General features: G+C 42.2%; 1 protein-coding gene across 2 annotated transcripts in view; it reads right to left on the bottom strand.

Moving 5' to 3' along the window:
• The window catches only part of MMP16 (matrix metallopeptidase 16), a 586,413-nt gene that overhangs the window by 22,459 nt on the left and 536,148 nt on the right, over positions 1-27,806 (bottom strand). For both annotated transcript variants that reach the window (XM_078687068.1, XM_078687069.1), the window contains one exon: positions 21,230-21,380. In XM_078687068.1, coding sequence (XP_078543194.1) covers positions 21,230-21,380 — 151 coding nt within the window. The remainder of the gene's footprint in view (positions 1-21,229; positions 21,381-27,806) is intronic.

Raw genomic sequence — 27,806 nt, 5'->3', positions numbered from 1 at the left:
ATATACCTCATTCGTGAACCAAACTGCAAACAGAGTGATGGCACAGCTGACTCAACGCAACACTGCCTTTTTGATCCGGACTGTCCAATCGCCTTAACAAATGCGTAATGTGACCATCACCAGTGTCTCAAAAATAAGACAATCGTGGCTACAGTATTGAAGGGCGTAGTGCCATACATCTACAACACATATAACAATTGTGAGCAAGCTTGACCGCATTCCCCTTAATTCAGAATGGTGGGCCACGCCAGCGCTCACTGTGGTTATGCGGATGAGTTTCTGTGGATGTATGAAGAATAAAGTCTGCCCATCATTGTTATAATAGACTTTACTTTGGATCCTTGGCAGAGATAGAAGGAATACACATTACATTCACTTGCCCCTGTCGACGCCAGTTAACTGCCCTTCCGCCAGTGAATCGCCGATGCTACCGGAAAGTCCGGTTTGCCAAGTTATAGTCGCGAGACTGAGAGTGGGCGGAACTAACGTTTCAAGGGGTGTGGTAGGCCGGAGGTTCATGCCTATAGACTGCACAAGTGTTACTGTAGTATATTGGAGCGGTGGCGGACATATTTGAGTGGTGCCTGGCTGCCAAAGGAAGAATGTAAATGTCTTACTTAACTGGTAATCAGTTTGTGGCAAATAATGTCAAAAAAGAAAATCGAATATCACATGGAAGACTGTATAGTTGTTGGATATAAGTCTGGTTATAAATTATCAATGATTAAATTAAAAGTATCAAGAAAGTGGTACTGTGATTAGTAGTAATAGAAGGCGGCCCGGTTGGAGTGTAGCCGCCGTACTCTAACCAACCTCATCTCTGCTGATGTAGGTTACGTGGCACATACTCATGCTGTAGGAAAAGCCATGTGCTGTTTACAGTATTGTGGATGGCAGGGCCTGTGGTATTGTGTGGGTGACTTCATGTTGATCCAAGTCTTTTGAGCTGCCACATGTACTGGGTAATATCCTATCCATGGACTGCATCAAGTATGAAGGCTCCCTAGGTGTTTCCAAAATGCCAGTTATGTTATGGGTCCCTTCCCATATGGACCTTTAATGTCTACCAGGGTCCGCACTGTCTGCACAGTGTAGGTGGGGGCACACGCAGAATATAGGTAGGTGATGGTACATCTATCAATGGGAAGGAAGTAAGTGTGGGCAATCTACCCTCGTGTCACCTATGGTCACTACAAACTGTGCTAGGGAGTGTGCCTGGGGGTATAAGTACACTCTAGTTCTAGGTCATTAATTCTGCCCAGGGTATCTTGTCGTTCAGCCCCACTGAGTCGCTCTTCAATCTGTGGACCCAACATTGTTCCTGACTAAATAGTGTGCTGTTTGTCCGGTTAGGATTAGACTCGATAATTGTCCATCTAAGACTGTCTGGGTTGTGATTCTTTCTGAGAAATGACTCAGTAGTTTGGTATTAGTTATTCTACAGCGTATGGTGCTTTTATGCTCTCCTATTCGAATTTTGACTACTGATCTCGTAGTCATCCCCACATACCAATGTTTGCATGGGCAAGTGATAATGTATATACAGTTCTTTGTATTGCAGTTATTGTGCCTCCTCTGAAGCAAAGGTCTGGCAAAGCAACCCCCCCACACAATCCACCCTATGGGCTCTAACCCCGGTGGAGGGTCATTACCCCTGTGGGTCCTGTACTGTGTGTCCCCTCAGATCGGCTTCCAAACAGATTGACCTTGAGCTGGCCAGAGCTTGGCATCAGTGGAGGCACACTAACTGCAGTACAAAGAACTGTATATACGTTAATCCCACTCAACACATGGGGATTTCCCACTCAACACATGGGGATTCCCTAAATGAGTACCTATTTCTTTTGGACCTGGGCTTTGCAAATGTATTGTGCTCCCCACCGATACCATTTACTCAGACCTTTAATGGGAGAGGACTGAGTTTGATTATTGATTTTATAATTATTCCAAATAGATTCGCTCCCCGCTTAATGAGCTAATGAGCGGACGCGCGCTAAGAGTGCTAGGAAAACCGTAAGTCTTAGACACCAAGGAAAGATATTGTGTTTAAAATCGCTGCTTGTTTTAAAATCGCCGCTTGTTCTAGGCGCATCCTCTTTTACTTTTAAATCACTGCATTGCATTTAAACCACCACGTGCACTCACCCCGGTCCACCACAGGCTTAACCGCCTGATTGTTGTGGAGGGTGACACCAAGGAAAGATATTGTGACTAAAAATCGCTGCTTGTTCAAGGCGCATCTTTTTACTTTTAAATCACTGCATTGCTTTCAAACCACCACTTGCACTCACCCTGGTCCACCGCAGGCTCAACCGCTTGATTGTTGTGGAGGGCGATGGCAAAATCAAATCCCGGTTAGCCTGACTTCCTGTTGGGACATAGAGAGGCCGAGCTCCGACGGTCACGTGACCTAGAGCCCCGTCCTCTACTTAATCCGATGCTGGCTGTCCCGCACCGCGGGCGCGCCACTGGTGCACAGGCGTGCCAGAGGCAAGCCCGTCTGCGCCCGTCCGCGGAAGACCGGGGCAAGGGGCCACAACCCCTGGCCCATCCTCCGCCCAGTCAGGAGATACACCTCTGACTCATTGCACAGACTAAGAGCCAAAACCCCTCTACCCTGCCCTACCTTCTGTAAATTCGACCTGTCCCTATTGCGGATTTCAGCTCTCCACTGTTCACCCAACTAAAATATTACCGCAAAGTAGTCTTCTTTTAAACTGTAGGTCCCTCCCAAAACACACCACCGCGATCTCATTACTACTGGAAGAACATAGTCCTGACGCCCTGTTCCTTACAGAAACTAGACTCCATCTCAAGTCAGACTCCGATATTGTCCAGCCTCTAACCAAAGGATATCAAATTGTGCGTGAAGACCGCACACTTGGAAGAGGAGACGGCCTAGCAATTATATACAAAGATTGCTATAGCTGCCGCAGCTCCCCCATTCAATTCCCAACTGCGAAAGCCTTTTATTTGCCCTAGATTTCTCTCCTACAAGCACTATGTCAGGAATACTTATATACCTCCCTCCCGGGATCCAGGGACAGTTCCTCGACTCCCTGTCTTCCTCCATAGCTAATCTAGTGTGCAGCTCTTCCAACTTTACCCTCCTGGGAGATTTTAATTTTAATTTTGACAATCCCTCAGATAATTATGTCTCTGAAATCATCTCCAGTCTCGCCGCACTACAGCTCCAACAATTAGTGCAAAAACCTACCCTCTAAAGGTTACCTCCTAGACCCCATCTTCACTAACTGTCCAGGTCTTTTGGTGGGAAAGCCCCTGCCTCTTTCCTGGACTGACCATTTTTTAATTCCGGTCTCATGGGATCGTTCAGCCCCCCACCAAGCATCAAACTTAGTCACCCGGAAAGAACGCAACTGGTCCAAACTTCCCCTAGCAGAGTGGACATCAGCGTTAGACTCCCACATACCTCCCTGCGTTGCGGACCCCTCAATTGCCAATGAAAACTTTAATAATTGGATTTCAAACACCTTAGACTCCGTTCTCCCTATCACTGTAACAAAACCAAAGCGCACTACTAAGAGCTCCCCATGGTACTCCCAGGACCTGCGAGAAAAGAAACGCCAATGCAAAAAACTCGATAGACATTGGCGTTTAGACTACTCCCTGTCCAGGAAAACGGCGTACAGAGCCGCAATAAACGACTTTAAAAAAGAAATAAGAGCAGCGCAAGCAGCTTTCTATGAGAGCAGAATAAACGCAGCGGCATCAAAACACAAGGAAATTTACAAAATCGCAAAATCCCTTCTTAAACCCACGGAAAAACATCAAACACTCCTCAACCCCAGGCTCGCTGTAATGACCTAGCAGAATTCTTCCATAATAAAATACAAACCATTTACTCCTCCTTCCCACACACTCAAGTCCCTACTTCAACAACTACCCCCCGAATCACAACCTAACATCTTAGCAACACTCGCCAATTTCCCCCTACTTGATACACCCTCACTACAATCCATTATGCACCCTGAGAAATCCGGATCCCCTTAAGATCCAGCTCCACCTCGCTCCCTGCTGGCAGCCACCCCCATATCCTCTCCACCATCTTAGATCTATTCAACACCTCACTGGCCACTGGAATTGTTCTGCTGCCTTGGAAGCAGGCTATGGTCAAAGCACTCCTCAAAAAACCTAATCTAGACCCCAACACTCCAGGAAACTATCGACCTATATCTCTGCTACCCTGGCTCAGTAAGATCCTGGAAAAGCACGCCAATAAGACCCTGACAGAGTTTTTGGAGACCCACCAACTGCTCCACCCCACCCAAACAGGCTTTCAACCCTTGCATTGCACCGAGACTGCACTCAATAATGTGACAGAGGAGGCAAGGAGGATCACAGATCAGGGAGGCACTGCAGCCATTATCATGCTGGACCTCAGTGCCGTCTTTGACACTGTAAACCACAGCATACTTCTGCAGAGACCTATCAATCTAGGAGTCTCCTCCTCAGCACTCTCCTGGATCGAATCCTTTTTGAAGGAGCGATCCTTTCAAGTCTTTGAAGGCGACACTGTCCCCACTACCAAACCCCTTGACTGCAGTATGCCACAGGGCTCCTCCTTGAGCCCTACGCTTTTTAACGCATACATGAGCCCCCTGGCTGAGATTGTCCGCCCATTCGGGCTAAAAATAATCACCTATGCTGATGATACTCAGCTCGTGGTAGCTTTGAACCAGCCCCACACCGCTCCCAACAACCTCAGGGACTGCCTGGAGGCTGTGACCTTATGGATGACATCCTCCTGTCTCAAATTAAACGGAGACAAAACTGAGCTAATGCTACTAGGCCACCGCCCCAACCCTAAAATTGACCACCTCTGACCCACCTGTCTGGGACCTCCCCCGCCGCCCAAGGACACAATCAAGAGCCTGGGTATTTGGCTGGACAAGTCCCTCAATTTTAACTACCAGGCAGCAAAACTTTCAGCCACTTGCTTCGGCCTACTCAGGCTCATTCGAAAAATTACCCCCCTCCAACCCCTTAATGCCAGAAGGATCATGATCCAAGGCCTTATCTTATCACGCTTGGACTTCGGTAACGCCCTATATTTAGGGGCCCCACAGTCCACCCTCAACAAACTGCAGGTCATCCAGAACTGCGCGGCACGTACCCTTCTCCAGATCCCACGCCACACCCCAGTTATAAGAGAACTTAGAAAGCTCCACTGGCTCCCCATCATGGATAGAATTACATTTAAAGCCTTGTGCATCACACACCGAGCCTTCTGGAGATCAGGCGCTACCATCAACCACATATTAGCCAACCCCACCAACCAAACAGACAGCTCAGATCCTCCCACTCATACCTCCTGACTGTACCCAGAATCAAGAGGGTGAGCAGCGGTGGTCGTTCCTTCTCCTATAACATCTCCAAACTCTGGAACTCCCTGCCCCTCCACCTTCGCAGGGAACCAAACTTGCTGTCTTTCAGGAAAAAAATCAAAACCCAGCTGTTCTTAGACTAGGACAGGCTCCGTGACCTCCTAAACGCAATTGTCCGTAGCGCTCGGACGCCTCAGGGTAGCTACCGCGCTCTATAAATACTCTTTTCATTTCATTTCATTTCATTTCACAAGAATGCCATAAGCGACTATTTCCCCATGAGCCTGTCCATATCCCTCCCTATAAAAACCCACAGCTCTTATAGAAAGAGGATACTTGCGGCTCAAGACATGATAATAGATCAAATAAATGGCTACTCACTAAAGTGGGATAAAGTAGACACTAACAAGGATAGTACAGAGTTCTGGCAGGTGGTAAAATCCCCATTCCTAATGACAGAAGATACCCCTTCCATTGAGATCGTTATTGATGAGGGAGACTGGGTGGAACACTTTTCCAAAATCTTCGACAGGGAGGGAAGGTGGGCGGCTCTCCCACAAGTGATGTAGGTCAGAGAATACTGCCAACAGACTTCCCATTAGATCTAGCCTTCACCAGAGAGGAGGTATAATGTGCATTAAAGGCTAGCAAGGGGGAAAGGCCCCGGGGCCAGACGGCGTCCTGTCGACATCGTCATACACAATATTTAACCATGGGGCCCAATAATAATGTGAGTGCTAGCAGCCTGCTGTGCGATTGGACTCATTGATTCCTGGTCAGACTCCATCATGGTACCCATTTTTAAACAAGCATTGGCATAGCCAATAGGTCTTGCCTATGGGACCTTATAAGTGTTTAGTTACCCAGCACAATATACTTGGTGCAACAACATCAACTGTTGGATGGCTAAACACTTATAAGGTCCCAAAGGCGAGACCTATTGGCTATGCCAATGCTTGTTAGGAGATGTGCATGCCCTATAAGAATGTCAGATGTGTTGGTCTTTCCCTGTATTTACACAAAGCAAACCGTATTTATATAGAACCTCCTTGGTCAGACTACCCTCTGGTTTTATCAAATCATTCTCAGCTGTTGTTTCCCCAGAACATCCCTTTAATCCTAGCCCTTGGAATAGAAGCCAGACATTCCGGATTGGACCAAAGGGTCCCTCGATAAACTAAACCATGGAATCAAGATTACCTGAGGGAGTTTCAAAAGACCGGACAGGACCTCGCTGTAAGGGGTAAGCTCTTTAACAGTCCATATCTGATACCAAAGCATGAGTACTTTATAATCTAACTTGTGGGCCAATTGTCAATGAGCAAAATCCAAATAAAGAGGAGTCAAAGGGGCACTGAAGGATAGGTCTATCAGATATCTCAGAAAGCGATTTTCTATGCCTGACAAACAGTTTGTGTTACCAGTACCCAAGAGTTCTGCTCCATAGAGAGCCCCCCCCCCAAGGACTTTGATATTGTAGATTTCCAGGGCTGGGACCATTTGCCTAGACAGTGTGTGTCTATGAATTGTGAATATGTGAGGACAAGCGGTACAAAAGTGCAGTTAAAGTCACCCATTACTAACCTGGGAACATTATCAGAGAGTTTGGAAAAGACATGGTCCAAGATGCGGATCGTGTTTGTTTCCTCAGTACCCACACTACTTTATTATATACATTAGAAATCCTAGTTTTCCAGCCACTGTAAAGTGTGATCTCTAACACTAATATAACTAGGGAATCATTGTGGATGAGTTTGGCTTTTGACTCTAATGCTGTTTTGACTCAGACTGCTAGACCTCCTGAGGGTCTACCTATCTTTTTTCTAGTAGCATTTATACCATACGCAGAAAAAACACTACTGGGAGGGGTATACAGACTCCAAGTTTCTTGAAATAAAATCACATCAAAGGAATCCGCAAAAGTACACCATTCTCGATCAACTAGTAGACTGGAGATCCCTGCCACATTCCTGACATGGACCCTTAAATAATGATCACACACTCTGGGGTGGCAGGGTTTGCTAGAGCAATCCTTGGGTTCCCCCCTTTGGAGCCCTACTCCTACTTTTGCCCACAACAATTGGCTCGCAATGAGCCTCAGATTTTATGGCCACCACTGGATGGATAGAGACTACTGACTGGTGCGCATTTGGGGCTTACCCTTGGGAACCTAGGTTGTTGTCTGGGGACTTCAAACCCTCATCCCAGAGTAATTTTGCCCTCTCAAATCACTCATGCTGCGTATGGGAAGCCCTGCCGGGACAGGTCTGAGTAACACTAAATCTTGCCTGACTGGAGGTCTATATCTGATGGTAATAGAGGAATTAACAGAAGGAATAGTGCGGGCGTTAATTGAAAATAGTCCAACAACCATGTTCTTATTAAAAAAACTAACTAGGATCATAAACCACTGTGAACCTGAAAGGGGTAATCTTTCTACATACTCAATGTTGTCTCTAATAATTGAATAGCAATGTTGAGTAGACCTAAACCAGTGGGTGACCTTGTTTTTGAGTGAGTCCTGGTCTTCGTACCCATCCTTGGATAGTTTGGGAACCTCTGTAAGGTATACCACTGCTTGGTTACCCTGAACATTGGGTCTGGTGTAAACACCATCCCTCACTACCCATATCCCAGTGGTTCCCCATGATCTAAGTTGGAAGAGCACCCTTCAACTAATGTGACCTCGCCGCTCTCTGTCACCATACCACCTCCCCTACCTTGGCCAACACCTCGAGGGTGTACTGTTGATTTAATTTACGAGTCACTGAAACAGTGACCTCAAGGGCATGAAGGAGGGGGTGATGAGGGTCTAATTCTGGCAGCACAGTACCTAGTCTTTCATAGCACACCCTAGAAAGTCCCAGACACCTATCTTCACTTCTCTTTTTGGTGGTGGACAGGGATGCTGTGGGGGAACCGTCTCACAATTCACCCTCTCTGTTAGACTAACAACCGCCATTCTCAGTGCTGTAACCTTGCCTCTTAAAGACTCAATTAGCTTTTTCAGGGCCTTTATCTCACTGTGTGGAACTTACTGGAAGTAAACGGAGGGGTAGTTGGTCCACAAGGATGTCCTTGGGGTTCAAACACCCCTCTTATTTCCTCCAGTAGGTCAATACAGCAGGATTGCGGAGTTCTGATAGCAGGCCACGCCCCCTTTCTCCATCACTCTGCAAATTCACCTCCTGGAGCACTATTGGTTAGAGGATGAAGACCCTTCACTGCTAAGGGTCCTGAGTGGCCAATTAGCCCATCTGTTACCTCCAGTAAGCCTCACACAGTGGAATTAATGAGAGAGAGGTGGTCGCAGGCTACGCCCCTTTCTCCATCACTCTGCCAACGTGTCTCCTGGTGCACTACTATTTGGAGGATGAAGTCCCCTTGGCTCTTGAGGGTCCTTGGGGGCCAACTAGCCCTCCTGTTACCTCCAGTAAGCCCCACACCACTGGATTGCTAAGACGTGGTGAGAGGCCACGCCACCTTTCTCCACCACTCTACAAAAGCACCTTCTGGCTCACTGCTGCTTGAGGGATGAAGTCCACTTTAGTCCTTAGGCCCTTAGGAGGCAAGGGGACCTCATCGTACTACCGAAGGTGCGGCATGGGGGTCAGAGTGTGTCTACCCTGCCACCTTTTCTTTTTTGCTTGTGACTTGGTTCAACCGATTCACAAGATGGCTGGCAACACTTCCTGGTTTGAAGTGTTGGCAGCCAATCAGATCTCAGGCACGAGATCAGGAGGGTTTGCGGATCCACAGGGGCCACAGTTGTATATCTGAAAAGTCTTTACATTTCTCAGGATCTCCTGAACGGATTTACACCATTTAACAAAAAAGTGCTTTCTGAACCAAGTGCTAAGTTTTTGCAAAATTTGGTGCAATTCCATTCAGCAGGTCGGGCTATACCCATGTCTAAAGTTTTCTATGGAAATTGACATGGAGAAAAAGCGTTTTGGGCCCCCCCCTTTTTTTCGGCTCCCGCTTAACGAATCACCCCGATACTTTCAACACAGCAGCTGGTGAGTGGCGTATTAGTTTTGAAAATTTCACAAAGATTCGTCAAACAACGTCAGGGATATTGGCAAATGAAAAAACACTCTTCCTATGGAAACCAAGTCCTAACTATAACTACCTACTGGTAACCGCTATATGGATAGAAAGTTATACAGCAACTACGTGTCTACCTCATTTCATAGTGAGGGATTCTACAACCCGCAGACGTATTCTGTAACACACGGCTGGCTCCAACAACAACTATTACTCAATGAAAGAAGGAGCCATGTAAGGTGGCAGCATAAGGCCTCAATAGGATCTGCTTGTCAATCTGCCATGCCAAACAGCTTTCACCTGCAGCAATGCAGAGCAGATTGAGAAATAGGGTTGCAAAAACTTCCCCTTCCTTCTGCACTGCCACTACTTAAGAGTGCAAGTAGGACCTGGGGGCGGTGAGAGAGGCAAGGACCCTTCTCCATTACCTTGATTAACATCTCTGTCTCTTCTACTACCCTCCAAGTCTTCTCAGTGACTGAGAAGAGGAAGAGGAGAGGTAGTGACAGAAGCTGCTGTTAAGAAGATTAGATAGTAGCGACATTGGGCCAACACTACTCAGATGCCATCATTTATGGTAATTTATGGAACTAATGCCATATGGGTTTTTTCTCACTGAATTTTAGAAGACATAAGTCTCAGCTCAGGCTCTAGCTCATTTTCTGCCTCAGACGGTTCGAGTTTGACCAGATCTCCGCTGCAAGGTTGAGCCTAGGCTGTTGAGTGGTGTGGTGCATTGTGTTGGGAAGTCCACCTACCGGTGCAGAAAACAGCCACACTCCATTATGCAGTATCTCTCCTGCCTGAGCTATGATGCTGATGCTGAACAACGGGGAAGCACTGATAAAAGATGAGTAATTTCTATACACATACTGCGGCCTGGAAGTGAAATCATAACATTTCACAAGAAGTGAATGTGCTATGAACAATGACTACTCGGAAGAGTGGGATTTGTTTTGTATTCCCAAAGGTGACTGATATCCTGTTACAGCTCAATTATATGAGAAAACCGTGTGTTATTCGATTCACTTTCATTTACTGTAGTGCATTCCTGTGACTCAATGTGCTTGGTATGGCTTTAAGAAGCGATAACCCATCAATAAATGTTTGTCTTTGCCCGGTCTCTCTGACATGTGTTACAGCTAATAGTATTTTCTAAACGTGTATTGAAAAAAGTCATTTGCTCTGAAATACTTCTTTTTTTACAGATCTTGAACTGCAGCCCGACACAAAACGACTTTCAAAATAATGGGCAACCATTCAAGAAGACGACATTTCTAGAAAACAATACACTTCCAACACCACAGATTGCAAATTATGTATCTGGTCGTTCCCGTTGGATGCAAGTCTCTAAATATCCATTCGCCCACAAACATGTACTCAGCTCTTCTGAGTATCGTGCGTAATATTGTGCGACTGTATAGCGTTTGCCTTTGGTGTTCTGGATTTAAAGTCAGAAAAGGTTTAACAGCAGCCCTATTATGCCCATGTCTATATTTCATTTTGGGAAGAAATTATCATAACTTTCAGTAATATATACCTATTGCTCACTAACAATAAATACAGAAATTATTTGACTCCTATTTGAACATATATAATTAAAACCCTTCGGGCCTGATTCACAAAAGTAAACTTAGGCCATAAGTCTAAGTTTAGACCAGAAGTCTAACTTAGACCAAAAATCTAACTTTACTACGAATAAAGTTAGACTTTTGGTCTAAGTTTACTTTTGGGAATCAGGCCCTTTATTTTTATATATAACAGAAAATAATGTTGCTAAATATTCTGGTCGCAGTTAGAAGCAGGAGCAGAGCAGGCAGGCAAAGGTGGAACATGCAACTAGGAGGTAAGTGACAGATGCAGCCACCCAATGTCCACTCTCATCCCACCTTCAGTGATGACAGGTCGTAAAGGCTCAAATGCCTGAAAACCTATTACAAATCTGCAGCACACTGAATTCTTGAATCACACTGTCATGACATAGAGGTGATTGCACTGAGACGCCCATGTGAGGTCACGAGCAGCTTGGAGGCAGATATTAGGGTAGAAGGACCACTTCGACGCAAGCAGTGAGTCTCTGGTGAGTCTCAGCACGTTTTAAGGCTGTTTGCTTGACTCACTGGGCTGTCTGGAAAAGGAGCTCCATTTACTTAGGCAGACAGGAGTCTTCTTGATGGGTTCATCGTTTTGCGACTGACTACCAACACAGACTCTAAGTCATAGGAATCTGCAGGGTGCTGCTTCTCTCGACTAGTGCTCCAGCCACAACAGGTGCCGAGCACACAGGGCCTTCCTGCTTTATCTAACCATGGACTGCAGAGTCAGATCTAAGCCCTAGAATGCATCACACAGGAATTGTAATACAAATAGTAGTCTAAAAAAAATGAACACTACTCGTGCAAGAACAGCACCTCTGAATTCAACCTGTTTGTTCCCATCGCCCTCCACCAAGTCACCCAGTCCACCAGATTGTTCTAAAGTAGCCTCTTTTTAATGTAACTAATTCACCAGCAGCTTTGTTTGGAGTGACTCACAATTTCATGCCTCGGACATGATCCCATCCCTTCTTACTTATGAATTCTTGATCGACAAGCTACCACTAAAAATAAACTAAAAATAGTTCTTAACGAGTATTTTTATTAATTCAACTTTTCTTGTTAAGCAATAATTAAAATAGCACCCATCAATTATTTTCTACTACAACCATTCCTGGTTTGCTTAAACTGCAACAACAATCTCTGTTCTGCTATGCACTCTTCCTCTGTTTCTGGCCTCATGTAACTCACAGTGCCAGGCAATCCAAGTCAGGATCCAAAACAAGAACTCAAATGCACATTTTTGAGTTATTGCCTGCTGGGGTAAGCAGACCACCATGCCTGTGACAGCTTTTTCAATTACGCAGTTTTTAAAAAATGTATCCCGTTTTCCTTAAAGGAAAACAGGATGTATTTAAAAAAGAAAAATGAAACTTTTCAGTTGCGTTTTTTAAGGGCAGGCAGGGGTCCGTGGGGCCACTGCCTGATCTTAAAAAATATTTTCGCACCCATTCACAAAGAAGAATGGTCCCCGTGGGACTCCTTCCCATTTGCAAGTGGTTTACCACCTACTTGAAGTAGGGGGTAAACTGCAAGTGTTTTGCGACCTCATATGGGGTCGCAAAAAAATAGTAAATGGCATGGAGTCTTGATATTAGGAAGGGACGCCTCTTCCTAATAGCGAGAGTCATAAATGCTATTTTGCAAGTCAATGACTCCCAAAATAGCGTTTGTACATGCCATGACCCTTTTTTGTGGTCATAAACAGGCTGATCTCCTGTTTGTGAGCGCAAAAAAGGGTTGTACATCTGACTCTTAGAGCGGTGCACTATTCTCATCCGGTCCATTATCACAAGAGCTATGCTTAACACAGAATATAGTTTCATATAAAATTATAGCTAATGTCTCACCGACAGGCCTTCTTCTTGCAGTCTAAAAGGATGCCTACACATTTGCACAACAGCAAACAGTCACCATCCATGTATTAGTGAACCTATAGTTGACTGAACCATGATTTCCTATTCATTACAATGTCCGTCAATTTTTTCTCGCCATCGTTGCCCCGAAGGGCTATGATATACTAAGCATGTAAAAATATTGGAGGTTGTTTGGCTTTAATACATCACATCATCATAACCAGTACACTAATTACTGCCCCTAACCCAAAGTTTCTAGAATCTCTCAAACAAGTCTTGAAATCGTCACTTAATATCAATACAATTACATATTTTGCTTTAATTTATCACCCAAGATCTCCAATATCATTCATCAGGGGCTGCTCCTTGGCTATAGCGGAGGAATGTCGCCCCACTGGTGAAATCCATGATAAAGAAAAATGAAGTGACAGTAAAATTATTTTATTGTAATTTTATTTTTAACTTTCAGTCTATGAGTCTAGGGTAAGGCGGCCATGTTTGAGGATCAGCAGCAGGGGGAAGAGTGATGGTAGGCACTGAAAGTGTGGATGTCGTTTGGCCGGCTGTCTTAGGACAGCCAAACAGACATGTGCACTTTGATATTTCTAGGCTGTTTCTCAGAGATATCAGCAGCGCTCAGGGGCACAGGCTCACTATCCCTGCTGGAGCATGATACTGGCCCGCTCTGCCCAATACAAGAGCTTCTCTCATGCTAGGAGTAATTACATGAGAGAAGCACTGGGATTGCATAGGAAGTCTGGGAGCCTGTGCAACTGAAGGTTGCAGTGACCTTAGTGGAGGAGCAGCGATGTGTGGCGAAGGAGCAGAAGATCGTGGCAGCCGGCAGCAAAAGGTAAGTGTGTATTTTTTTTTTCCTGTGCTGCCCCCCAATGCAGATTGGCAGCGGCCATCATTGTCCTTCAATCAGGATCTCACTGATTATGGCACAGAACAACAAGTGATGATTGCTCTGGTCTTCCATCTAGGATACTTTAATCTTTACCTGGGCAATATATCTGAAGGCTACATCATGGCCATCAAAAAGCTCTCAGCTCAAGGCAACTAAAAACAATTTTACAATTCTAACACAAACATAAACAGCAAGACCCTTGTCTCAGAGGTGTGGTCTGGTCTGAATCTACTAGATAATATCAGCTTGAAGTCATTTTTGCAAAAGCCCAAAGCTGAGAGATCATGATAAATTACATTCAAAACTGCGCCAAAGAATTATTCAAGATTGTGAAACTCAACTCAACACCAATACCAGAATCTCACTGCCATCAATTATATTTCAAATACATTGAATTCCTCAGCTTTTTAACCAACAAAGTTGCTTTGCTCAGGAACTCCATCTTCACTCTACGCATACTATTCCAGGAATCTCTTATGATTTCAATGCATTGTAGATACTACTCTAATTTCACACCACTCACAGAGACAAAACTCTGCAAGATCATTAATGAGTTAGAGACAACTTCCTATCACTAAGATTCCATTATTGTCTCATTGACAAAAAAGAAACATTAAACTATTTCTTATTTATTTCATTGGAAAATAAACAGCTCTATGAAAGAAGGCATATTCCCTGACTACACAAGCGAGGAAACATTCCCCCACTGCATAGAGACAGTAAGATAACACATACATATTAATTGTAGGTAAAATTATCCAGGCCAGAAATATTCCCAGGCAAAATGTTTGTTTCCTTAATACTGAGTACCACAATATTGTGATGGTAAGTTTAGATATGTCTGCATAGACTTACTATTCTAAACTCCACATTCATGAGCCATGAAGATATATATTGCCAAGATACAAATTTTCATTGTAAGATATAGAAAACCTATACTTGGCCATATATATAGTCACCTTCCAGATATGTTGGCACTCAATATTGTGGTCACTTAAACTTTGTATAAAAATAGCTATTACGTTAATATACCCTAAAAACCATCTGATGAATTTAAACATTCAAAAAAGGAGTTATTGGGTAGATACCAATCTGGCTTTTGAAGAGACTGCAGCACAGAAATAGTAGCACTTAAAATGCTGGGCCATATGCTCTGCATGTTGGACAGGGATGATACCTGACTGCTCATCCTTCTTCACTTGCTGGTGTGGGCCTCACTATAGCCTCCTCCAAGTCCTTGAGATCCTCGTGTGCATTAGAGATGAAGGCTCAACTTGGATTTCATCCTTTCTGAAAAATCAAAACTAGCTAGACATGTAGGCAGCATATCCGCTGCCCTTACCCCTATTGAAGTGCTGTTCCTGTTCACTTAGTATATGCAATCACTAAGAAATGTGATGAACTATGCATTCCAGCTATTACCCAACAGAGTAGTACTTAAAGTTCTTTGCAATCCAGGACACTAGTGCTCCAGAAAATTGCCTCTTGAACTTACAAAAGTGGACGTCTTCAACCCTTCTCAAGCTCAGTCTGAAGAAAAACAAATTTATTCTTACTCCTGACCAGAAGACTGAATATTTACCGAAGGTTGCCCTTCTTATCTCAACAGTTATGATTTATACCATTGAAAGATCAATGATGACAGTCAACTAGGTATGTGGATTGACTCCTGTCAGTCCATGGATTCACAATTGTAAGTCTCAAGACACAAAAGCAAGAGCCATGGTTCACACTATAAGTCCTTTCTTCAATGCAGTGACGTCCATCATTTAGTCAGCCCTGCAGTTATTTTTAATTTATTATGGGAATTCTATCTCAGTTGCCAGTCGAATGCCCTCTGTAACATCAACCAAATCTATTCTTCACTCTGCAACAACGCTTATTTCAGGGCATGAGAATATTTGACCAGATTCCTCTGTCCTAAGTGATTTCCATTGGCTACACTTAGAAGCCAAAATAACGTCTAAAATGGCTTGCTTCACCTTTAAAAGACTACTCCAACAGCAGTCTGAGGATGTTCGCTCATATCTCAAGATCTTGGACATCAACACAAACATGAGAAATCTACATAAATGGAAACATAAAAAGTCAAAAGTTGTAAAGTGCTACATAATCTTTTTGCGGATTAGCCCCTTGCTTTTGGAAGAAATGTTCCAGACACCTTAGGACACTGATTGACCATAGCACAATTCTGAAAATAGGTTGAAAACCCATTTTTATAAGCTCTGTCTCAACTGGACCTTGCTTCACCTTCACATGCAGCCCCACTTCTAGTTGACCCACGAATTAGGCTACCTTTCTTTAGTATCAACATTCTTCCAGACCACATTTTCTCCCATTTGGCTTTACCTCATGATGATTTCCCTGATGTACTTTTCTCTCCCTGTCCCCATGCCCACATACAACTCCCTGTTCCCCCACCATTATGTGTTAAAGACTTCTACTTTATCATCCGGCAAATTCACCTTCTTTCTTCGCAGCTCAGAATCTTTTAATTTCCTTTCTATTCCTCCAACTCTGCCTCATATCATCTTGAGATTAATATTGCATTGTTGCACTCCTAATTGTTGATGCCCTGACAAATGTGCTCCTGGTAAATGATGCCCTGTACCTCAATCTTGATGTGGTGTTCTGCACAGTGCACAGACACTTTAATAGTACAGTTATATTCTATCAAAATGTAAACATAAGAAGGGTAATTGCAAGGGGCCTCTTATTTCTACTAGGAATTTGGGCATTTGTGAAACTCAAGTCCAAGGAATCGACCATGTTGTAGTAAGTTATGCACAATTGCTACATGAAATGAAACGCTATACTAACTCATAAATATGTAATATGCAGAGTATGATAGGTCAAAGCTCAAACTTGAAAGCATCATGCTCCTTCAAAATCTCAGACTGGAGTGGTTTGAATCCTCTTGGAAATCTACCCTCTACCTCAAATTAACCCAAGCCCTCCAACTTCACAAATAACGTGTCCTATATCTACTCCACATCAACCAGATACTCTTCCTACCTTCATGTTAATCATTCCTCAAATGAAACACCCTCATTTTCCTCTAATGCCATTGTGCCTCTCCATCCCACCACCCTTTCTTTCCTGCAACTACCTTCTACATCACTCCCTTTACTCAACCTCCATTTTACCACCAGTGTAAGGGATTTTTGCAGAACCATGAAGTATGAAGGTATCAATTGTGAGAATGCACATGTTCCCCACTGAACAGGCTGCTGCATAATTGTGCTGAGATGGAAATTTGGCCTCCTTAACTCTATGAGGTACCTCAGGTAAACACTCAAGGCCTATTTCAAAGGAGATGATGTAAAGCTTGCGGCTAGCTAGTTTATAGCACATTTATCACAGTCTCATTTAAAACAGAATTTACAGCCACACTTAACAATACTTTAAACATACATACATAGTAAACAGTAAATCAAACTGTATAAAATCACAAAGTACAGCACTAGGTACCAAACTTGCACTCAATAGTTTCTTCTTGTGGTCATTACAATGATCAGGATCGCTAGGCTGTTTACAATGCAAGGTTGAGAAATGCTAATGATTTTGATCCTCTCCTATAGGAAACAAAGACAAATGTCATCCTATGTTCACCTTGGACAGATTGTAAACTTCTTTCATGAGAAATCAAGGACTGATGGCATCATAATGAATGAGATATAAATAGCAATCCATCTGTCAAAAATGATGATCCTCTCTATGCTGTTTGTTGTCACTAGTTGACTGATATCTCATTACAAGATCCAGTTAGCAAAGCCCATGTCAAATTAAAATAGATGAATCTCCGTTTTCATTGTTCACAATTTTACAGGTGTACTTTGTTCAAGGATAGATGCTTTTCATCCCAGTTTAGGCTTCAGGTGTATTGAAATTTCAGTTTAAACATATTGTGTACTAAGGAACCTGGCAACATTAGTTCAATAGTTCAGTGTCAAGGAAGGACAGATCTTGCAAATAGAATGGGTCGGCTGGACTCTGACTCATGGGAGAAGTTGGGGAGTGAATTACCTAAGGTAAAGGGGCCATGCAGAGGTTTATTCAGAACCATATGCCTGCTTTGGATCTGGGAAGTAAGCAGGCCAGTAAGGGATCTCCCCACAGCAAGGAAGGGTCAGGGGACCAGTGTGAATAATAATATATTCTTCCAAATTCAGATACGATCAGACTAATCCTAGTGATAAATGCATGCTCAGCACCTCACTGGATATATTATTTCTAGAAAGTACTGGGAAGAGGGAAAATTGGGAGACCAAAAAAGATCAGCACAAAAGAAGTTGTTATGGGGAAGCATGCTCGCCGGAATCAGCATTCAGCTCATTTGAATAGGTTGAATAGGTAATTGTTGGACAGTCATGCTCCAATGTCTGGTAAGGAGCAGAGAGAGCTTGCTAGCACTTTGGCACAGTATTTCTGGTAACCATGGGATGGATGTAGACTACCAAACAAATAAGAGCAGCAACAACATCAAGGCAGAGCAGCAAAGCTTCTCCAAGGCATCTGCCTAAGCCTCAAACCAGAGGAAACTGGCAGCAATCACTCTCCGTTCATGAAGGCACTGGGGCGGTCTTCACATATGTTCATGTGAATATCTTCCAAATGAAAAATGGGGCAAGATTAAAAATGCAGTTCTTTTCAGTTTGACAGCCAACCACTGGAAATGATTATAGGTGAAGCTTAACAATTTGAATTTCCAAAAATTCAAACTGGACCTGCCTGTACCAGATTTTCTTCTTTCCTTGGTGCTGTAGGTATGCGTACCCGGTGTGATTGCGATCACTGCCTTCTTGAACATGTTGTGATATTGACAATCAGTATTCCAATTACATCACACTTAACAAAAAAAGTATTACTCTTACCAAATATTACTATATTTAATCTATCTAAAGAGAAGTATCCATGGGTGCTGCAAATATACATCAAAACTAGATATATTTTGTCAACAGCAGTGACATAGCTTATGGATTATTTTAGGGATGCTATCCATCAAAACGTTTTTGTGAGAAAACTGGTCTAAGTTTTCTTCTGTCCTGAATATCAATGAACTGACCAGTTAGGCATCAGATTTGCAGTGTGGGCGATAATCTAGATCAATGACCCATCAAACCCAGCCGCAAAGGGAAATACAGAGGGAACATCTAGGAAAACAGAAAAGAATGTCAGCTTTGGAGAGGGGGTACTTACACCTAGAGAACTATGGCCTTAGACTCCTTGTCTACAACAGTGCATTTCCATATTATCACATTCTTCCTCCTGGACTCATGCTTCTCTCCTCTCCACCACACACGTCTTCCCCTCCTCCCAAACCGCTGCACCCTAGTATATTTGCATGCTGCACCTGAAACATTCCATTATCTCAAAACTTTCCATGATCACAAGTTATAATATCGTTAAAATGACACACCTTGAGTGACTGTATAACTGAAATTAAAACGGGGCATCAGTTAACCAGCGGGGATGAGAGAAGCCTTCCTGAACTGCTTCATGCTTGAAGCTTCATGGAAGAGGCACAGCCAGAAACAATACACTACAATCTTGAAACATACAGGTCTGGCTTGCTTAGATACTTTATCACATCTCTTTGTAATGGATCAAATTAGTTTTGCCCCATGATTTTCTTTAATCAGATGCTTACATAGGACGAAATGTATAGACTCAAAGTTCTGTAGGTAATTATTCACTTCTTGCTTGGAATAGAAGAAGAACTAACACTGCACTGCTACTATTGTTCTAAATTACATTATGGGCAATTGTAAGAAAGGCATAAAGTAGAATACATCACTGAAAATGCTCTTGTGTCCCTGTAGGCCAGTCCATTTCTGTTTGTGTTGAAGATGAGTACTGCAGAAAATGTTGATAAGGTAGGCAGTGGAGAAATATTAAATGAGACCTAAGATTGTCTGTCAAACCACACTCAAAGGCATCCAACAGCTGTATTTTGTGTCGTTTTAACAATGTCAATCAATATTGCTGTACATTTTCAGTTAACCATAGTTCAAACACCCATTCTGATATGCTGGTATTGTTTATTAGGTTAGCTAATGGATGATATGTAATAATTTCAATAGCTAGTGTGAAAGTTGGTTCTTGAAAACATGATCATATTGGTAAGAACTTAAAGGAATTCATTATAAAGAAGAAAAAAATTAAAAACTGTGAAATGAGAGCAGATTTTGTCCCATAGAAGGATCTGCTCCCACTCTTTATTTATGATGCATGAGCTCCAGATAGGTTAGTACTGTAATCACTTTTAGTTTGTACAGATTGATTTTCATCAATAGTTTTAGTATCTCTTCCCGAGTGCATACTGGGGATGTTCTGGTATAATTTTGTATCATGAATCACAACTGAAGTTACTTTTAAATGTGACATAGACTATCTTATTGGTCAATCACATGGGGGTGTTCCAATTACACTGTGCTCTGGTCGTAACACGTCTTTCAAAATGTCTTGTTTTTCAGTTTTTTCTTGTAGAACAAAGAAGTATGAGTCTTGAAGAGGGGAGATTGGACGTTTCACAATGATTTTGAAGGTTGATTCAACTAATTCATTAAAATCCAGTAGCACAGAGGATAGCAAACTTGATAGCTAAGCAGAGGATGAGCAGAAAGAGCTTTCTGAGCTATCCACTGACACATGCACATGGCAGTGAATGGTTTGGATACACACAGATGGGAGCAGGGTTTCATAAACATTTCAGGAGGATAAGCATCAGGCACCTGCTGAAGATCGATGTATAAGAGTAACAGGTTGGATGGGGGGGCTAAATAAACTTGCATGTAGGGTAGAGATGAGGCAGGCATGTGGCAGCAGTGTGAGTGATGTTCTATGGCGGATGGAGAAGTGGATACGTTGGAGCATGGAATGGGAAACATTCAGGTATGGAGGCAAGGGACATTAGTGCAAAGGAGCAGAAAGAGGACCATCTGACACATGTTCTAGTGTAGGGTGAAAATACTTGAAAAGAACACCATTGTGAAACACGCTCTGGCACATTCCTTACAGAGAAAAATTATAACTAGGAAGATAGAGGAGATATCAATTAATGACTTGGAAGTTCCAGGATTGGGGTAAAATCAACTGACAGATAGCAATCAAAAGGATAGAGATGAGAAGCAAAGAGTGTTACCATAGCAATGACATATTGAGCGAAAGGATATTTTGTATGTGGTGTTAGCATCCTAGTTTTCCAATTATGTGTGACTGAATGACTTCTAAACAGTTTTGCTGTAACCTATCAATCATGATATAGAGAGGATTATCGAAGTTTCACAAACTTCACCTCACGTCCGAGAAACAACCATGGCTGCCGGAGTCATTTTCTCCTATTCGCCAAGCATTATTATATACATTTAGCAGACAAGGTGGGGTTTGCATTTAATTGGTATCTGATTTCACCCACATTTTTATTAAATACTGTTCACAAAATCCTATTTTTTTCAAAGTGCCAGTACTAACCTTTCTCCCTTGAAAAAATAGGTTTTCCCAACATCTTCCCACCAGACAGCAGTATCAATTCCATGGGAAGGAATGCCACTTCCTAGTGTTATCAAATCATGAGGGTAGCCTGGCTGAAGTGTGGTATCCTTAAAGACCCAGAACTTGTTACCTGTAAAAAAGGAAATATTTTTTAAAACATTGTAAAGACATCCAAGGTCTCATAAAAGATCAGTTCATATGTCATTCTATGAAAATTACCTACCATGACAAGTTATATTTTGCATTAGGTTTGAGGAGAAACAAGCATTTATGAATACATTGTAAAAGCACAATAACATCTCTCATTAAAATTGCACTGTTGCTAGTTCACTGTTTTTAGTCTCGCTGTTAACCAAATTGAATAATCTTTCTGATCCTACTTTTAATAAAGAATTAAGCAGTGGAGATGGCGAAAACAAAATAATCAGATGTCAATCTTCCTTAGTATCACTGGACAACAGAAACATTCTGAAACTTTAATGCATTTTGAGTTTTATTTTTAAGAATGTGTAAGAAGGGAATTGAAGGTGCTGTTGGCCACAGACGAGACTTTAATATTGTAGAGGTGGGGTGTGCGGCTACTGCGATCAGCTAACCTCCTTTTGGTTGCTGGCAATGTTACCCCCACCTTCTAGCCCACCCTTCTCTTTTCAAAATGCTCCTGTGCTGACAATTAGGCCACAACCACATTTGACCTCTGTGGAAGACTGCTAACCAGAACAGACACCGTACTGCATTCTGCGCTTTATTTTTACCTTGTTCTATGAGTAATGTTGAAGGTGCTAGTGGCCCCTTTGAAAATAATTAGAGAGGGTATGTGGCCACTGTGATCAACTAACGTATTGGCTGCTGGCAGCTGGACCCAATCTCCTAGTCCATTCTTTACCCTCTGGATGTTTCTCTTGCCAACGCCAAAGCAACAAACAAATTTGACCTGTGTGCAAGACTGTTGAATATCACCAAACCTGTATTGGGTCCTGCACTTTATTTTTACCTGGCTGTTAGTGGGGTGATGCAGATGCTAGTGGCCATGGAAGAGGCTTAATATCATAAAAGGACATGGTATATGGCTACAGTGATCAGCCAGCCTCCTTTTGGCTGTTGGCAGTACCGCCCCACCTCTTAGCCTTCCTTGCACTCCTTGAAGTTTTCTGTGCTGCCACACGGCATTCTATACTTTATATTTACCATTCTAGGAAGGGTATTGGAGGGGCTGGTAGCCACAAAAGAAACTCTGCTAACCATTTACTACAGGTTTGCAGTCAGATCCCACTTTCTAGCCCACCCTCCTCCATCTGCAAGCTTTGTAAAGTTGAGGCAAAGACTACTAGGACCAGAAAGGCCACAACTCCTCCCCATTTGTATGGTCTACTTTCAGAGACCACTCATGAGATTTAATGTATTGGTGCTTTGGTTAGCAGTATTGTGTTGTAGTCATACTAATCTACGTTGCATTGCTCTAAAATAATTTGATTTGAGCTACGAGCTAATATGTTGTGCTATGGGAAATGCAGGTTTCACATAGATGCACATTCTAATACATAGGAAAAGGTTGAGGGGTAAAATCAGGGTTGTAAATGTAAAAGAGAAAATATAGTGCAACAGAAGAGTCCCAAGGGGCAGGACCATCACCTATTAGGGGGTTATAAAAGAAAAGTATAAAACTGCTGTTGTCCTTATGATTTGAGTATTTGTGATTAATATCTTGCTGCTTTGAGTCATTATTGTGGGCTTTAGGCTCCAAACTGCTAGCTTTTCTTTCACACATTTTACTAGGGATACTCAGCTGTGTTTTTAAATTTTTTCTTTGTTTTTGCAAATGTTTGATTATTTTACATTGGGCCCAATAAATATATGCATTTTCCCTAAAACACATTTGAGGTTAAAGCAAGATAGCAAAGTACCACAAATCTTTGCTTCAATATTCCTATGAAAATCAATTTGCCTTTACGGACTGCAAGAAGAGGATTGTTTCAATAACAGAATTAACTGGAGAATCCTTAAATTCTAGAAATTCATCAATTGGAAACCTTTCCCTGATCTCATTGCTTGCTTGTGAATTTTGATGTATCAGCTCATTAAAGCTTGAAGACTCTTATGAACTATTCAACAAGCAGCATCCTTAAGCAAAATGTTATACTGCTCTCCATTGTCATCAAAAGAAAAACTGTTCCATCTGAGTCCAGTGACTAAGAAAAATTATTTCAAGCCTCATTAGGATATAAAGACAGTTCTACCAATATTTTTAACTCAACATGAAAAACACACACTCCCTTCAAGACCATAGAACTCTTTATTCTATAAAGTTAAGCTGGTCCCTAGGAGGGGCCAAAGTGTTAACCCGTGAAATCAGTGGTCTGATGCAGAGTACAAATCTGAACAATGTCAGACTGTGTGCCTATCAGGTTTTTCTGGGACAGAAGGACAGAGGGGCACTAGACTATCTCAGATATTCATATAAAGAATTTAAAACATTGATCAAGATGAAGAAAAAGAAGGCAACGACAAAAGGCCTGGACTTAAGTGATTTTTTCAGTTTAGACAATGGATTATAAGGCACTTTGGAGGATGGGGACTGACAATCTTGTGACAGTAAATCCTCAAACGGACCGATAACCAAAAAACAGTGCAAGGAACACCTAGGCAAACAGTATGCCTGTTTACCTGTGAAAGTTGCAAGAAGGTAGGCTAGAGAGTTGAGGTGTGTTTTGGGTCATTTCTATGGAATGCAAGGAAGTAACATAATGTCTAAATACAATTGCTGGAACAGATTGATTTAGGAATGTGACTTCCAAAAGAGACCCAGTTTCCCGGGCTGAATTCCAAGGTACTATAAATAATAGTAAACTCACAGCCAATCCTTAAATGAAGGAAAGTCTCCATTATAAAGCCCATTTGTGAAATATAGATCAGAAGTCCCCAAAGGCTACAGGCATATCTCTTTTACTGATATTTCTTCAAAGACATATGATACTTCTCCTTTTGGAACGTAACTGACTTATTTGTTGGCCCTCTCTCCCATGTCCTTCTTTGTGTAGAGAAGACCTTCCGACAACAGATGCTTTATCACTGTTAGTGATCAGTCTAGATGAATACTGGCAATATGAAAGTCACGTTTATAGGACCATACAGATATGTGTGTAAGGATAATGTGTATGAAGCAGGAAAAAATACTTTTAGAGTTATCTCCAGGACAATATGTTTCAATAGCATTGGAGGAGAGATGGACAAAAAGGAAAATAAGGGATAGACTGGCAGGAAAGCCATACTGTCACCAACACTGCTTAGGCTAATTTGGACAGAGTGTTGAGGATTGAATAATTCATGAATCTGAAGTGACTGTCTCCTCCCGTACTTTACTTATTCAATGATTTTATTTTATAAAATGTAATACTTAAATCTTGAATGTAATTAAAATGCTAGACTTTGAATCAATATAAACAGGAAAACAATCCAACACTTGTTTTGCAACACTGTTAAATAACTAGATGCATAACTAGTCTACAGAGCTAAACTATTCTAATTGTAGGAAATCCAAAACAAAGAATATATTTAATAACAATTAAAATTATAACACATGAACAAACAATCTATAATGGGATATTTAAAGAGAAGAAAAAATATTAAAAGAAGCAGTGCCATGAAAGAATATGTCATGATAAACATATTAAGAAAGAACATAGAAAGATTACATTTAAATGTAAATATCATCAGAACATTAACTTAATAACATAGTACAGAAAGTAATATAAAGACATTCGTCAATACATTAATCAAACTGGTGTTGCTATAATGGCATTGATAAGATTTAGAATAAAGCAGACACAATAATTATTTTAGGTATATGCAGACTAACTGAAAGATTTCTGATAATTATATATACCGACATTATACACAATTTAAATTCTTACAATACTTATCTTAGCATTTAAATTGTGTTTTTATAAACGATATGCCTCCTTAGCTCCTCACAGCCTTCTGGTCAAGGCATTTTGGCAGCCCCCAAACCTATTCCTCTGCCTGATCTCTTGATAATCTCTGTGCCCGGTGTCTTCCTCAGCAGCACCTCAAGGTCTACAAAGACATGGTTCCACAAAGTCCAAGTCAGTAAATGTTCAAAGTGTCCTACTACCCCTGATGGGTTCATCAAGGAGGGGTCCTTCCCTCGTTCCCTCATCGTTTTCTGCAAGCTCCAGTGTCAAAGGTTTTAAGAAGGGGTTGATGGTTCTAGGCAGTGGGATTCTTTGTCCAATTCAAAGGTGACACAAGTGCTGCCCTGGGTGGGATGGGTGAGAGGCCATCTTGTGGCTCTGGAGGTCCGTTCTGTGCCTGGTGCAGCGTGGAGAAAGAAATGCTACCAGCATCAAAGTGCCAGCCCTCTGCCATTTGGACCAGAGGCTGCCTGGTTGCCACCCTGCTCACCACGGGCTGGGGGCAAGAAGTCATCCTACTGCGCTTGATGCAGACTATGTTTACGGCGTGATCCCATAGTGCCGCAGACTGCTGGAGTGTGGCGCTGGACAGGGAGTCGAGGAGGGTGCAGCGCTGGAAGGGAAAGGGTCGCCTTTTGGAGAATGCACATGATGGCAAGAAGAACACCCCCTACTTTCAACTTCCCTTTGCTCAATACTGCAGATGTGCCATCTCCCCTCCCCTTTCAAGAGTACACCTCGCCAGATGCAGGACTGATGAGGAGTGCTCCAGACTGTTGAGTCATGGAATGCCACCTCATGTCTCCTTCAATCTCGTGATTTGCCAGTTACAGGAACAATGAGGAGGCCCCCATCCCAGCATTGACGAGAAGATCATTCTTTGTAAATTTATATTTTTATTTCTCCAACCATTACCACTTCTACTTTTATTAAAATGTAATCTCGAGTGAATCTGCAACTTGTGTATATGTAACTCTAACCACTATTATCGGTAGTAGACTTTTGTGCTAACTACCATTCTAGTCTGATTTTAGAGCTTACCTATTTGTATTTTTCCTCGAGTGAACCTGCAACTTGTATACATGTAACTCTAACCACTAGTATCTGTAGTAGACTTTTTACTTACTACCATTCTTATGTGGATTTGGAGTCTTTCTATTTGTATCTTTTAAGTAACCTATGTACTCCGAAATCCTTTTGCAATGTAACTGGTCCTTTTGTAAAACACTCTGACACCTTTGTGTATATAAAATCGTATTAAATAAATAAAATAGAATTCGTCCTCCCCTGCCACATGCACAGCGTCTTGAGACTTTTCAAGATAGAGACTTCAAGAGGTCAATCATCACAGCTGAGTGCCCGCACCTAAATGCCACTACCAAACTGTTTTTTTTTCTCACCATAACATCAAAGGTACTTCCTAGAGCGAGAATGGAGACAGACGTCTGACTTCTCTCCTATTGTTTCTCTGAGGAAGGCATATCCACACTTGCCTGTCAGTGTCAACGTAATTAAACTATAAAGATTTTGGCCACTCTCTCTTCCTCTACCAGATGTAGACATATTCCCCTCCAATTTAGTCTATCACGTGAGGAAGACTTTGAGCTACCTGCTGGTCCGCATAGTAAATTAACTTAGCCCAGTAGGGTGGATCAAATTCTGAATCTAATTTAGGGCTGGCTCAGAGAAATCTCACCAAATCCCAAAGAATGGGAAGGAGTGTAATATAGCAACAATAGCATTTAGTTACACCTAGGGAACTTCATGCTAATCTTCTATCTAGGCTGACCCAATGCAAAATTGTTATTTAGGCATAGGTTTCTCGAACAATGTGAATGCAGTAAAGCACTACATACTTAAACAGAAGCACTACAGCCACTATAGTCAATTAAACGTTGGGATATTTTGTTTTGAATGCTTAATTATATTTTAAAGCCTGCATGAGCCATAACCAATGTATTAAAGGTCCCCATAGTTACAAGCTACATCTGCACAGATATCATGCTGATTTAGGGAGTTCTCTCACTCGCTCAGCTAGCACATAGGGCCACACAAGTGTGCAAATGTGTTCATGTGAAACCATCTCTGAGCCTCTTATCCCAACTGTGCAGCATATACCTTATTTTAAACGGTGGGCACTGGAGGTTTACTGGAGCTTTCAGTGACCAGGGCTTGTTAGGGGAGACTCACAGCAGAGATCCAAAAAACAGGTTATTCAAAGGCAAAAACTATAAGTGAGCTTGATTGGGTCAGAACCCCATCCATCACAACCACAGATATACCTTCCCTAGAAAATATGAAAAAGTAATTGCATGCAAACAAACATATGCATGCGTATGTCACACCATGAAACATCGGACACTGACATGCAAAACACAAGAGTGCATTTGTTACGTAAAATAAGCATGAGTGCACCGATTACGTACCCAATACATGCTTCTTCTATGCATGTGTGTAAAACACTTTCATCTACACTTTGATGTAAGTGTGTGTTTTAGGTGAAAAAGATCTACCTGTTTTGCAGTTTTGTGTATTTCAATATGAAAACTAATTTAGGAACTGACTTAAATATAACGTATGAATGCTGTAAGTTACACTTCTTTTGTACATGAGCCCTTAAAACG

The sequence above is a fragment of the Lissotriton helveticus genome, chromosome 4_1, assembly GCF_964261635.1.
Source record: "Lissotriton helveticus chromosome 4_1, aLisHel1.1, whole genome shotgun sequence".
Lineage (NCBI taxonomy): Eukaryota > Metazoa > Chordata > Amphibia > Caudata > Salamandridae > Lissotriton > Lissotriton helveticus.
This window is presented reverse-complemented; position numbering and strand designations above follow the sequence as displayed.